This window comes from Oryx dammah, unplaced genomic scaffold (genome assembly GCF_014754425.2).
Source record: "Oryx dammah isolate SB20612 unplaced genomic scaffold, SCBI_Odam_1.1 HiC_scaffold_20, whole genome shotgun sequence".
Taxonomy (NCBI): Eukaryota; Metazoa; Chordata; class Mammalia; order Artiodactyla; family Bovidae; genus Oryx; species Oryx dammah.
Genome location: NW_024070204.1, coordinates 46,531,260 through 46,545,246, shown reverse-complemented (window position 1 = coordinate 46,545,246; position 13,987 = coordinate 46,531,260). Strand labels below are relative to the sequence as shown.

General features: G+C 44.7%; 1 protein-coding gene across 1 annotated transcript in view; it reads left to right on the top strand.

Moving 5' to 3' along the window:
• Positions 1 to 747: 747 nt before the first annotated feature.
• The window catches only part of ARL15 (ADP ribosylation factor like GTPase 15), a 466,828-nt gene continuing 453,588 nt past the window's right edge, over positions 748 to 13,987 (top strand). The window contains exon 1 of the mRNA XM_040262517.1: positions 748 to 942. Within this exon, the coding sequence (XP_040118451.1) occupies positions 895 to 942 (48 nt within the window). The 5' untranslated portion in view covers positions 748 to 894. The remainder of the gene's footprint in view (positions 943 to 13,987) is intronic.

Genomic DNA, 13,987 nt, shown 5'->3' with positions numbered 1-13,987 from the left:
GTAGAATGGTGTACCGTGTAACTGGGCACAAAACATGCAAAGAACTGACCAACTGATGCTTCCCGAGAGTCCTGAGTCTACAACCGACTTATACAGAGTCCCTTAACTTTTTTTTCTTTGCCTTTTCGTTGGTGAAGAGCAGATTCTCCTGGGGGCAATCTAACGTTAGGATAAGAGGGTTACCTCCCAGGTTACCTCTTGCCGCGGCCGGGGCTTCTGTATACCCCCAGGACATCAGGCTGGAGCTGTCCACCTTCGCTTCACATCCTGAAAATGGGGAGGGGCCGCCCCCGAGTCACAGGCTTGCCTGTTCAGAGTACCTTCTTACACATTCGTCATCCCAGCTGTGCAGTCTTGAGGCCACAGGGCCTTCGGGAAATCGCTCCGGAGAGGGGCATTAAGTAGCTTGCTTCTACGCCTCCCACGTTTCAGCGCGAGCTTCCTACTGGGGGATGGAAGGAGACACTAAGCTCTCCTATGGAACACTGTTCGGTTCCGATTTACCCAACTCGGAGGCCACGGAAGCACACGGAACGCCGGCGACGACAGCACCGGTTGATTTTCCGCTCTTCCCGGCTCGTTCTTCCGCCCGCGCAGCCCTAGCCCCCGCCCCTCCGCCCTCCTCACAGGAACCAGCGCCCCGGCCGCTCCCGCGCTTCTCCCCTGCCACCCGCAGTGGCCTGCCTTTTATAGACGCCACAACCAATGAACGCTCTCCTTTCCTTCTGCCCGCCCGCCCGGCCAATCGCCGCGCCCCTTGTGTAATCTTCGGCTCCTCGACTTCTCTCGGTTATTTTCGTTGTTGTTGGCTTTTTCAGGGGCTGCTTGCTCGCAGCCAGAGACGCTGCTTTTTTTTCCGGGTTCGGAGCCGTTCCGGATGCTTTAGGCTGTCGGATGTCTGATCTCCGGATAAGTGAGGCGTTTCTGTACATGGATTATCTGGTAGGTGAGGGGCAGGGGTGGCGTGTCGCCCCTCGGACCTCAACGTGCCCGATGTCCCTCCGCCTGGAGGAACAGCCTTTTTGCTTTCTTTCTTTGGGATGGGATGCCTTTGGGGTTCTTTCTCCCAAAGCCAGCTCTGGAGCTGTGCCGGGACTCAGAGGGGTGGCAGCTGAGGCAGTGGGACCGCAGCTCCCAGGGAGTGGTGGAACTGACAGGTAAAGGTGCGGCCCGGGCCAGCGGTTCTGTGGGGCGAGGGGCGCACGGGCGCTCCCCGAGAAATGGGGCCGCGGCGGCGGGGCGTCTTTTGCCTGTGGTCGGTTCTTTGCTTCTCTCTGCACTCCTGCAGAGGACTTTCTTTCTCAGGAAGCAGGAGTTTTCCCCTCTGCCTTTAGCAGAACTCCAGGTACTATTAAAGAGCCATAACCGGAATGGCTTACTAAGTGCCCGGCAGCTCCGGTCATTTGGTTGTTATTAGATCTCTAAAGCTATGACCTCGGTCGCCGCGAGGTTTTAAAAGCACATTACCATATAGTAGACGGGACTAAACTACATCGCAGCCTGGGCAGAAAGGACTGGGCAGGCAGGCATTGCCTCGCCGTCCCTGCCGTGGACGCTTGTTTCTTACCCGGTGCACAGATTGGACCCTGTTTGTGCTTTTTAGGCCAGGCTTGTGCTGAGAAGTTTAGGTGGGAAAAGTGTCAGCTCAATGTTGGGGCTGAACGTTACTTTAAAAATGCACTTGATTTATGTGTGTGTGTATAATTATGCAAAATACCGCATATTGTTCGAGAAATTATTTCCCCAGAGGTGCATGTTTGTGTTCACGGGGATCCTCATTAATGTTGGCTGTGTTCAATCCTAAACAGTTACCAGGTTTACCTTTTTATCTAGAACCCCTGTTGCAATGCAGAGTTGAAGTAAATGGTAAAGACATTGACCATCCTGTCATCTTGCTGAGCACATACTGTTCAACAAGCATGCTGGTTTCTGCCTGCAGATTGGCCTGGCAGAGATTTGCCAGTGCCTTCTAGGAATTACACTAATGCTGTGTACTAAGAAAGACTGTGAATGCGTTCATAGTCAAGAAACGCTGGACAAGAACTGGTTTTGTAATGCTATCTTGTATTTGGGCTTATTTCCCCTAAATCTTCCTGGTTTGATGGGCTTGTGGGGAGGGGTGGTGACTGCAGTTAATACATGACCTTGTGCATCGAGGGGAGTCAAAAACTGAATTCAAATTCTGTTTTCTTCCTTTGTTGATTTCAGTAACTTCCTCTGTCTTTGTGATAAAGGGACATTAGGTGCTCACAGTGTAGCCAGTTAAGGAGGTTATCTGATTGGGGGTTCTTTAAAATGTAAAGTGTTATGTAGGGGAAGAGAGTTGTCAGATGTTTCTTAAAGACTATTTTTTGAATTAAGTAACTGATTATTTAGTAGCTTGTCTCGTACTGTACTATGGTTTTGTCTTGCAGTTTGCCTTAATTAAAGCCAAAGTTTGTTGAGGATGATTATGGAATTGGGAAGGGCTGCCTTACCTATACTAATGAAAGCTGATTTTGAATGCTTAGTTAAGTAGTTCCTAAAAAGGAACTTGCTATTTCATTTGCTGAGTGAGTTTTAAAGTTGCAAATTGCATTGTAAACCTGTCTTTGAGGTGCCAAACCCACTACAGCAGTTAGTGGGGGAAAACAATTGGAAGACTCTGGTTAATTACTCAGGTTAATTTCCTGATGGGGAATGCTTGTGGTGCTCTAGATGACCTGAAAAGCAGATTCTTTCTTCCTCAATTTCCTAAATTATGTGTCAAAATCAATGGGCCCCAAATTTGACATGGCTTTTTTTGGTTTTACCTGCCACGCCCGCATATACCCTATGCATTCCTATTTTTAAAAAATCACTATTTTGTCACCTTAGCTATGCTTTTTTAAAAATTCACAAGTGTAGTGAAACAGTCCCGTAAAAATCACTTGGCTAATCATCGGTGGTGAGGAAAAAACTCTTAAAGGAAATAAGTCAGTTCTGATGAGTGTGTCAAGTATCCGCTGTGAGAAGACTTAAGGAAATCCTTAAACATTAAAGGAAAAAGCCTCTGCAGGTGGTCTTCTGTGTTTACATTTTACTTAGTTCTCAGAGAAAATGATGTTCCACACATCATTCCTCTTGCCTTTCAGATGGACTCATTTGCTTTTCCATGGTTTTTATGTGGTGTTTATTAAAAACCAGTTTCTGAAAAGTGAAAATCAATTTCATTGACTGGCATCTTATTTTAAAAATCAGTTCCCAAGTTCTTTTACTTACCTTCCAGAGAAAATACACTCCTTTCTAGTTTGACCCTTCAGATTTTGCTGAGCTTGTGGACTAGAGTAAGTGCCCTGTCCATGCACTTGACAGGGATAGTGTGTATGCCATCTTTTCTTCTCTTTTCTTTTTAATTGGCGTTTGACTTTCTTCTTATTGCTGCTGGAAGAAGAGGGAGCTGTGTGTGTATGCATTGTCCATTGTTCTTTGGGCTGGATGGCATCACTTAACCTTTTTTAATTGCAGGACAGTGGAAGGAAGAGAAATGAGAGAAGGAGGTGCTTTCAATAAGACTGTGAATATTAAAGCAAAGGATAAAACTCTCTGATCTTAGAGGCTACTGTTGATTTCTTAACTTGAAGGAAATGCTATAAATTAAAGGTGACAGATAAGGTGAAGCCCAGTGCCTTTCTATTTAGAATAAAGTTTTGACTTCAGTTTAGGGAACTACAATAATGGTAATTTATGTATCCTCAGTAATTTCATGTATCACTCTGTACCCTATCTTTATTTGTTGAATGAATATGAGAGAAGGGACGGCTTTTCTCTCCAGCTTCTAAAGTAAGACAAGATAACATCTGTTTGGATTAGGTGTTTTACTCTGGGGAATGCAGAATGTATCTTTTACTCTTAACTTTAAGATTATCAAGGTATTTGTTTTGCCTGTGTGGCCATTTAAAAATAAAAATCTTGGTCTTCCAGTATTTAAATATAAAAATCTCAGTATTGACAGGCCATATACCTTTTCCCCATTTTAGGAATGGGTTTTAAATGCCATGTTCACACCTGTCTGGTCTGTAGATGAAGATTCTGTTGCTGTTCCAGTGGGCAGTACCAGCATCTTCCTGTTTCTCTTCTGACAGGTAGAACTAGTAAGACAGTGTGTGGAACTTTCTGAATAAGGAGAAAATAGTTAAGCTATAATGGAAAACGTGTCTACCAGGTTTTCCTGGAAGGTTGGACAAAATCAACTTCTAGATTCCTCTCGGTTTAATATTCTTTGTGTCCAGACTCATGTTGATTGGCTTGAATTTTACCTCTTCCCCCCCTTCTGCCATCAAAATAACATCAATAAAATTTGGTATGCTTTGTGTAATGCCAGCGATGATTACATGGGATGATGGAGGGAGAGTGATTTATAAACAGCATGTTGCTTTTCAGATGTAGAATGTTAATATACTGTGGTTATGTTACTCATATTATTCTTATGCCCCCTGTAGAATGACTGTGACTGCCCAGTTTTAAAGATTGGGCTACCTTTAAATTAGTCTCAGTATATGGAGAGATTTAATGTCATCAGCAAGCAGGAAGTTACAAGACTTCCTTGAGGATTGTTTACTACCTATAAAAAATAAAACATGTTCCTTAATCCATCTAACAAATGTTTATGGGACCCCTGCTTTGTGCATGACCCTGAAAGTCATGGAGGATGAGCCCCCACTGGGATCGCCTTGGCTGTGGGACTGGAGGGTTGTGGGTGGCTCTGCAGGAACCTGTGGCAGTGGACAGATAGGTAGGCAGGTGGGGGAAGAGGCAGCCTGTGATGTGCTCCTTGGCTTTCTGTAGGTTATCTCTGTGTGTTTCTTTGTTTCATTGTGAACTGAAGTGCAAAGCTGGGCCTGAAAATGTGACGTCTCAAAGTGCTCCTTTGGCTGCTAATTATCAGATAATGATCATTTCACCTGTATGTTGGGTTTGGGATCTAATAAGGCCAGGGTTCTAGGTTTCTTTTTCTGTATAGGTTGGTGAACCTGGCCTAGTTTCTTGGTCACAGGCTAAACCTGTTGTATAAAAATTTGCGTGTCAATAGGGAAGATCAGGTGAAAGAAGATAGATGGATCAGCACAAACCCATCACCATTTGCAGAATACAAACCAAATAATCAACCATCCAAAAACAGAAGCTCTTGATGTATCGATACACAGAACTCTGAGGTTCTACTAAGTTGTAAATGAGCCTAATTCTAAAAGAGGAGTGAAGGCACAGTTATGACTTTATCTGATGTTCCGTGGTCTTAGAAGTGTGTTGCTTTTTAACTGTGAATGACTATGAACAGTATAACTTACGTGTTCTATGTATAAAGTGATAATATAGGCCATATATTTTTAATCTTAACTACAGCTGGATTAGTCAGTCACATAGGTGTTCTTTTATTAGTAAATCATAAGATAAAAAGAGAACACAATAACTGGTTCTTTTAGCAAAAAAGTTGCAAAAATATCCAGACCATGAGGCAGAAGCTGCGATGTAAGGCAGTAGCTCTGGTTCTCAACTGTCTGTGGTTCTAGGCTTGTAACATGAATCCCAAGAGAGCACACATGGGGATGATTCGTGTCCTCTGGGACCTTGCATTCTGAAGGATGCCTAAGCTGTGTGCTTGCAGGCATGCTGAGGGTGGGGGGAGTTAAGCATAGGTATTATGAGGATAAAATAGTTGTTACCGTTTATTGAGCCCGTACTGTGGTGCCAGATAATGTAAATACTTTCCACATGTAATGCATTAAACCAAGGCTGAGAGAGGTTTTGTAATTTCCCCAAGTTCACACAGCTAACAAGTAATAGAGCTGGGACTGTGGTCCCAGAACCTTCCCTCTTCACTGCCTTCCTTCCAGCTTGATGTTAAAGCTATTGGAATGCAGTTGAAGGTTTTACAGTGTATTTCATGTAATTACCATGTTACTTCTCCAGTCAAGAATTACCAGGGGCCAGGAGCAGGCTGGTCGGTCGCTGTTCCCCTGTGCTCAAAGACTTGTCTCTGCTAAATGCCTGTTGAAAGGAAGGCTGGATAGAAAGAGAACTGTGTCGTGTCCTGAGCCTTCCACCCTGTGATGTCCTGACTCTGGGCACCTAGGTGACCTTCACCATCTAATGTTTTATCAAATAACCACACGTGGGTTTCCAGGCAACCTTGGTACTCCGCCCCCTAGTGTCACTTCAAGGACACCTTCAGAGTCACAAGCCCCAGTCGTCTTTTTGAAGAGGTCCCCGAGACTCAGCATCTATTTGGCAGTTTATTTGAAATCTGCTGTGCTCCTTAAATAAGTGCTGCCTGTAAAGTGGGGCTTTGCCTAGCAGACATTAGGCCCAAGTGGCCTTTTGCTTATGAGTTTCTGTTGGGCAGAGTCTCCTGAAGCTAAAGAGTTTGCTTTTGAGGAAGAAAAAATTTTTAGAGAAAATTTGGTAACTGCATTTTGGTTAACAAATGCTGATACTTCTCACAAATTGAGTTAAAAATGGGCTTTTATTTTGGAGCCTGTGGCCTCCTTACTTATGCTGTGGCTCTTCCCCTGGCATCTCCCCAGTGCTTCTGGTGTTTGGTTGAATCTGAAAAACTCAGTTCTTGTTGACCCTTGTTTCTGAGTATCAGCAAAGTGAACACATTTGCTTCTGGCAGGGCTGGCTTCATGGGCATGTGGCTCAGAAGGGCCCCCATGCTTGGCTGAACGCTCTGTGGTTGCCATCTTAAAACTCTTAATTTTGGGCGCTTTGCAGATGTTTTCATTATCTGAATCTGTAACTTGTATCAGTGCAGGGTCGCTGACTATCTTGATTATCCTTTTATCACTAGAATTGAGTCTGATGCAGGGTGAATACGGAACTATATATCACATACTGTGCAGGGTGTTTTTACGTGCATTACCCTATTTAATCCTTCCGGCAGTCCTGTTGACTAGATCCTGGGAACTTAAGGCTCTGTGAGGTGGAGTAATGGCTGGGATCATGTAACTGAATGTCAGGGCTAGGGTACCAGCTAGCTTGGGGATTCCAAGCCCATGCATGTAAGCATTATTCAGTACTGCTGTAACTGGTAATAATTAATAGTTAAGAGGATGAGTGAGAGGGGCCATGATTCAGACACAGGACTGGAAATTGAGAGGTTACTTGATTGCTGCCATCACCTGTGAGAAGCCCCCCTGGGAACCCAGTGACAGCTGTGCTGCAGTTGAGGAAGTACACTTGTCAGTACCTCCAGGTGAGAGACTTTGCTCACCTTTTGCACCCTCCTGGCCCCCCCCCGGCCCCCCCCCCCCCGCCGTGCACAAGCATGCACTGCACTTTGGTTCCCAGCCAGATGCACATGATTTTGCAGGAACATCTCATTTATCAGGCTCCTTTGTACCCAGATTTGCTGGGAATGGTTCTGACTTCTGGATTGCTTCTCTCCGGGTCAGGGACTTCGACCCTAGCAATTGTGGCCATGTCTCCCCCAGAGGGATTCCCGAGAGTTCTTTTTTCACAGAGAGAGAGCAGCTTCTCCAGGCTCTCTGGTGGAGCAGTTGACAGTCTGGAGCCATCCCAGGACCATTGGTTGAGGTTCAGAAGGCCTGCACTTGTTCCTTGATCAGTCTGTACATGGGAGTCAGGAGCTAAAGTAAAATACAATTCTTTCACAGTTTAATCTTTAATAAATGCAAATGTTCAAGAAAGTACAGAAAATGAGAATGCACTTCTGTGTACCTATCTCCCCAGTTAAAGCTGTTAGTATTTTGCCATTTTAACTTCAAAATGCTGGATGCTTTTTTAAAAAAAGAAGCTTTAAGGTGAAAGCCTTCTGCTCTCCCATGCTTTCTTCATCCTTCTCCATGGTGACAACTACCCCAAAGGAAGTAGGCACTGTTCTCGTGTGGGTTTTGCTGTTGTTGTTGCATTTTTATTATATTTGCATATATGTGTAAATAATATGGTATTCTTGGTGGTTAATAATTTTAACAAAATTGTAACATATCACCTTATTTTCTTGAAACTTGTTTTATTTCTGTAATGTTTTTCAGTTCAGTTCAGTCGCTCAATCGTGTCCGACTCTTTGCGACCCCATGAATCGCAGCACGCCAGGCCTCCCTGTCCATCACCAACTCCCGGAGTTCACTCAGACTCACGTCCATAGAGTCCGTGATGCCATCCAGCCATCTCATCCTCTGTCGTCCCTTTCTCCTCCTGCCCCCAATCCCTCCCAGCATCAGAGTCTTTTCCAATGAGTCAACTCTTTGCATGAGGTGGCCAAAGTACTGGAGCTTCAGCTTTAGCATCATTCCTTCCAAAGAAATCCCAGGGCTGATCTCCTTCAGAATGGACTGGTTGGATCTCCTTGCAGTCCAAGGGACTCTCAGAGTCTTCTCCAACACAACAGTTCAAAAGCATCAGTTCTTCGGTGCTCAGCCTTCTTCACAGTCCAACTCTCACATCCATACATGACCACAGGAAAAACCATAGCCTTGACTAGACGGACCTTAGTCTGCAAAGTAACGTCTCTGCTTTTGAATATGCTGTCTAGGTTGGTCATAACTTGTCTTCCAAGGAGTAAGTGTCTTTTAATGTCATGGCTGCAGCCACCATCTGCAGTGATTTTGGAGCCCCCCAAAATAAAGTCTGACATTGTTTCCACTGTTTCCCCATATATTTGCCATGAAGTGATGGGACCAGATGCCATGATCTTCGTTTTCTGAATGTTGAGCTTTAAGCCAACTTTTTCACTCTCCACTTTCACTTTCATCAAGAGGCTTTTTAGTTCCTCTTCACTTTCTGCCGTAAAGGTGGTGTCATCTGCGTATCTGAGGTTATTGATATTTCTCCTGACAATCTTGATTCCAGCTTGTGTTTCTTCCAGTCCAGTGTTTCTCATGATGTACTCTGCATGTAAGTTAAATAAGCAGGGTGACAATATACAGCCTTTCCTATTTGGACCAGTCTGTTGTTCCATGTCCAGTTCTAACTGTTGCTTCCTGACCTGCATACAGATTTCTCAAGAGGCAGGTCAGGGGGTCTGGTATTCCCATCTCTTTCAGAATTTTCCAGAGTTTATTGTGATCCACACAGTGAAAGGCTTTGGCATAGTCACTAAAGCAGAAATAGATGTTTTTCTGGAACTCTCTTGCTTTTTCCATGATCCAGCGGATGTTGGCAATTTGATCTCTGGTTCCTCTGCCTTTCTAAAACCAGCTTGAACATCTGGAAGTTCACGGTTCACGTATTGCTGAAGCCTGGCTTGGAGAACTTTGAGCATTACTTTACTAGCATGTGAGATGAGTGCAATTGTGCGGTAGTTTGAGCATTCTTTGGCATTGCCTTTCTTTGGGATTGGAATGAAAACTGACCTTTTCCAGTCCTGTGGCCACTGCTGAGTTTTCCAAATGTGCTGGCATATTGAGTGCAGCACTTTCACAGCATCATCTTTCAGGATTTGAAATAGCTCAACTGGAATTCCATCACCTCCACTCGCTTTGTTCGTAGTGATGCTTTCTAAGGCCCATTTGACTTCACATTCCAGGATGTCTGGCTCTAGATGAGTGATCACACCATCATGATTATCTGGGTTGTGAAGATCTTTTTTGTACAGTTTTTCTGTGTATTCTTGCCACCTCTTCTTAACATCTTCTGCTTCTGTTAGGTCCATACCATTTCTGTCCTTTATCGAGCCCATCTTTGCATGAAATGTTCCCTTGGTATCTGTAATTTTCTTGAAGAGATCTCTAGTCTTTCCCATTCTGTTGTTTTCCTCTATTTCTTTGCATTGATCACTGAAGAAGGCTTTCTTATCTCTTCTTGCTATTTTTTGGAACTCTGCATTCAGATGCTTATATCTTTCCTTTTCTCCTCTTTTTTTTGCTTCTCTTCTTTAGGTTTACTAAATACTGCCAAACATTTTCCAAAGTACTTTTACCACTTAGACTTATACCAGTAGTATAAAAGGTCCAGTTATTTTGTATCCTCACCAATAGTCTTTACTTTGACAGTCATTAATTTATTTTGATGAGTGTGTACCCCAAAGAAATTTAAAGTTGCCCAGAGCTACTTCCATGTATTCAGGCATGAGAACAATATAATATAGGAGAATCATAAGGCAGATTTTTCTTTTAATTTGAAGAAATTAATTAGCCATATTCTTTGGTTGTGTGATTTCACTTGAAAATCCTGTCTTGCTGAAGAGGTACTCAGTTGACCTGGTAGTAATTCCTGCTTTGCAAGCAACTCAGTGTATGGTTTGGGCAAACCAGTCAATGTCACTGCCTTCAGTTTCTTCATCTATAAAGAGGTGGGATTAATTAGATATCTAAAGTGTTTCTTTTATTTCAAAGTTTTCCTCAATCATCTTGTATCCTTCTTGGAATAGCTATCTGTTTTTCCATTCTTTCTAATTCTTTAAGTGAGTGATCATAAATTTGCCTTTACATAATTATCATTTATTCAAGCAGCTCTAAGTTTTTATAAGCGTTCTGTATTTTGGTAATGTTCTGGGCACTAGGGATATATAAGTGAATAAGACATTGGCTTGCCCTCAGAGAACTCATACTCTTGTAGAGATGAAAACTAAGCAATGATGTTTTGGAGTGGCATATTCTACTCAGAGGGAAATACATGTTACTGATAGAGTATATGAAAGGGAGTCTTAACCTGGACTTGAAGGTCAAAGCGAGCTTTTCAGAGGAGTCATTTTTAATCTGCAACATTGAAGTTGAGGAGTGTTGGCCCAATGACAGGCAGAGCCAGGGCCAGGCAGAAGGAACAGCATGTGCAGGGAGTTGGGGGTGAGTAACCCTATCGCTTTAAGGAACTCCCAGGGCTTGGTGTGGCTGGAGCAGAGTCAGGAACAGTTGGGTACACTTTGTTGCAGAGTCCACCTAGGGTCACATTGTGGGAACCTTTAAAGTTTGCCTAGGGTGACATGGTCAGGTCAGGCGGCAGTGTGGACAAGCGCTGGAAAGGGCAGCAGATGGGAGGCAGAAGCCTAGTTTGGAAGATGCTGTCCTGATTCAGGAGTGAGATGATGGTATTCATAGCCAGATAGAGGCAGGAAGGATGCAGAAAAATAGACGGATTTAGGTAACATCTGTAAATAGCCAGGATTTTGTAATTGACTGTAGAAGATGAGAACAAAGGAGATTGTAGGGATAATTTTCAGATTTTTGATTTGAACATTGTCCTGGTTATCTGTTACTGAGTAACAAACCATCTTAAAACAGTGGCTTAATAACAGTCATTTTTTAAACTCATGCATCTGGAGGTGAATTGGGTTCAATTAGGCTGTTCTTGCTCAGTATTCCTTACTCAGTTACCATCAGATGGTGGCTGGGCACATCTCAAGACTTCTTAGAATGCTGGTCTGGCAACATGGAAATCTGGAGGATTGGAAAATGTGGACTCCTGGGGCATCTCTCTTCATGTATCTTTCTACATGAGGCCCCAGGGAGCTGCACTGCTTCCATCCAGATTGCAGGCTCACAGAGTACACGTATCAGGAGAAACTGGTGGAAGCTACTGGTCTTTCTAACCTGGCCTCAGCAGTCACGCGGCATCACTTATGTGGCACTTGTTCATCAAGGCAGTCACAAGGGCAGGAAACAGGCACCACCTCTCGGTGGCGGGAAGTCAAAGGATTTATGGGCATGTTTTAGAATCACCATAGACATCACGGAGGCAAAACGGGTCCTATACTGTGGTAGGTGACACCTGAAGGAATGGCACATGGAGAGGCAAGTGAAGGCTTTGAGTTCAGAGTTTGCACTGCTTGTGGGAAGTCCAAATTGAGAGTCAGTGTCAGAATCTGAATTATGTGGGAGCTTAGAGGTGAGCTTTGAATGAGTTAAAAGCAGTACGTCACATTATTGTTACTTGCTCTGTGTGTGTGTGCGCGCTCAGTCATGTCTAACTCTTTGCAACCCCATGAATTGCGTAGCCCACCAGACTCCTCTGTCTGTGCGATTTTCCAGGCAAAAATACTGGAGTGGGTTGCCATTTCGTACTCCAGGGGCTCTTTGTGACCCAGGGTTCAAACCTGCATCTCTTGCGTCTCCTGTATAGACAGGCAGATTTTTTACCACTAGCACCAAGTGGAAAGCCATATATAGGTGTGTGTAACTGTATTATTAAATTATCATTGTGAGGCACAGTGCTAAGTATCTTTCATGCATGATTTATTGCTTTTATCCTTTTAGAGATTGGAAATTGAGACTTAGAGAAATTATGTCACGCCTGCAATGTGATGGAGCCAGAATATGAACCCAGGCCTTACTAATGTCTGACCTCACATCCTTAACTGTTTAGATGGTAACTGAAGCCATGGTCACGTCTGAGCTCACACAGGGAGGGTTGTGCTCAGTATGGAAGGGAGAACCCAAGGAAGTCTAGTGTCTCTCTCAGGGCCGGTACATATTAGGCACGTGGTTTTCGTGGGATCAGCAAAAGGAAGGAATCTTGAGAGAGAAAGAGAGCTGCAAGGTTGGGAGAAAACCTGCAGAGCGTTGCATCTCACAGGCTGAGAAGGGAGACTTTCCAGGAGAAGGAAGTAGCCAATTGTGTTTCTCGTGGCCCAGAGATCATGGAAGAAGATGGCTGCATGGTGACCTTGGCCAGAGGCTCTCAGAGGCCCAGTGGGAAGTGAGGACACGACACCGCTGCAGTCAAGGCTGTCTGGAAATTTCACTGTGGATGAGAAGAGGGCTCGGGCTGGAACTGGAAGGCGACTAGGGACATTGAGGGACTGCTTTCCTTTCTAAGGGGGCTGAACTTGAGATGGTTAAATGCCGATGAAGTGGAACGTGAGGTTGTCTTGCTGAGTGTGACTGAAATATGGTTGCCTAGCGGTTGGAGCTGAAGTAGCTGCAGTGAAAGACCAGGGCATTGAGGACCAGGTCACAGATGCACTGGTTGTGGTGTGGAGACCATGATCCAACAGCAACAAAAACCTGATGTCTGTGGTACTTTTGTTTTTTTCTCTTCCAGACTTAGCAGCGGCAGCAGCAGCAGACTTTGTCTGGAAAGGAAGGTTTCAAGAAGGTGGACAGTTAGATTAATAAAAGTTGGGCTTTTTCCAGGGTGAGTTACTGGGTGGATAATGGAATAGAGGAAATTTAGGACAGGGGCAAGAGGTTGGTGGAAATGATAGACCACTGTGAGCTCTGAGTTAGTGGAAAGGAAGGAAGGGTGAGTAGAGGATGCGAGGATGGGTGGTGCTGATGGGACTGAACAGTAGGTGTTATTTGGAATAACCGTTCAGAAAACTGAGAGAGAAAACTCATTGCGGGAGACAATAGGGTATATGAATTTAATTTTGCAGACATAGAGTAGTTTTTGGAGAGAAGGCTCCAATGTGTGACTGTGGTTGGCCTTGGGAAAGATGGGGAGCTTAGGAAGCAGAAGAGGAAATGTGAGAGAAGGCTCCAATGTGTGACTGGTTGGCCTTGGGAAAGATGGGGAGCTTAGGAAGCAGAAGAGGAAATGTACCCAAGGTGCTGGGTAGCGCACCCTTGTGGTTGACAAAGTCGATAGGACTTGGGCTAGAGCAAGAGGCTAAGGCAGATTCAGAAATCCTTGGTGAAAGAGGGGAAGGTTGGCCAGTGTCCTTGACAAGGAAAGGCGGATAGCACTAGATGTTGAGCTCATTGCCCTGAGTCTTGAAAGGAGTAGGGGAGAAGGAGGGCTCTGGAGACCTCCAGGGACTGCGTTAGGCCATAGGGGGCACTTAGGAAGCCTTTGTGGGTGTAGAGGAGTTTTTGTTTCATTGTTGAGTACGGCAGGTTCTGAGCTGCGTTGCCTGCCAGGCTCCACCGCTGTAGATTTGGCAAGTTGCTTAACTTCTCATTGTCTCATTTTCCTCCTCTGTAAAGTGGGATAGTAAGAGTAACTACCTCTTGGGTTGGTTGTGAGCATTAACTAAAATAGCACAAGTACTCTAGAACAGTGCCTGACATCTCTTTCTCTGCCAGCCCCGCCCCCGCCCCTCCCCTGCACCCCCCCCCCCCCGCTCCCCCCG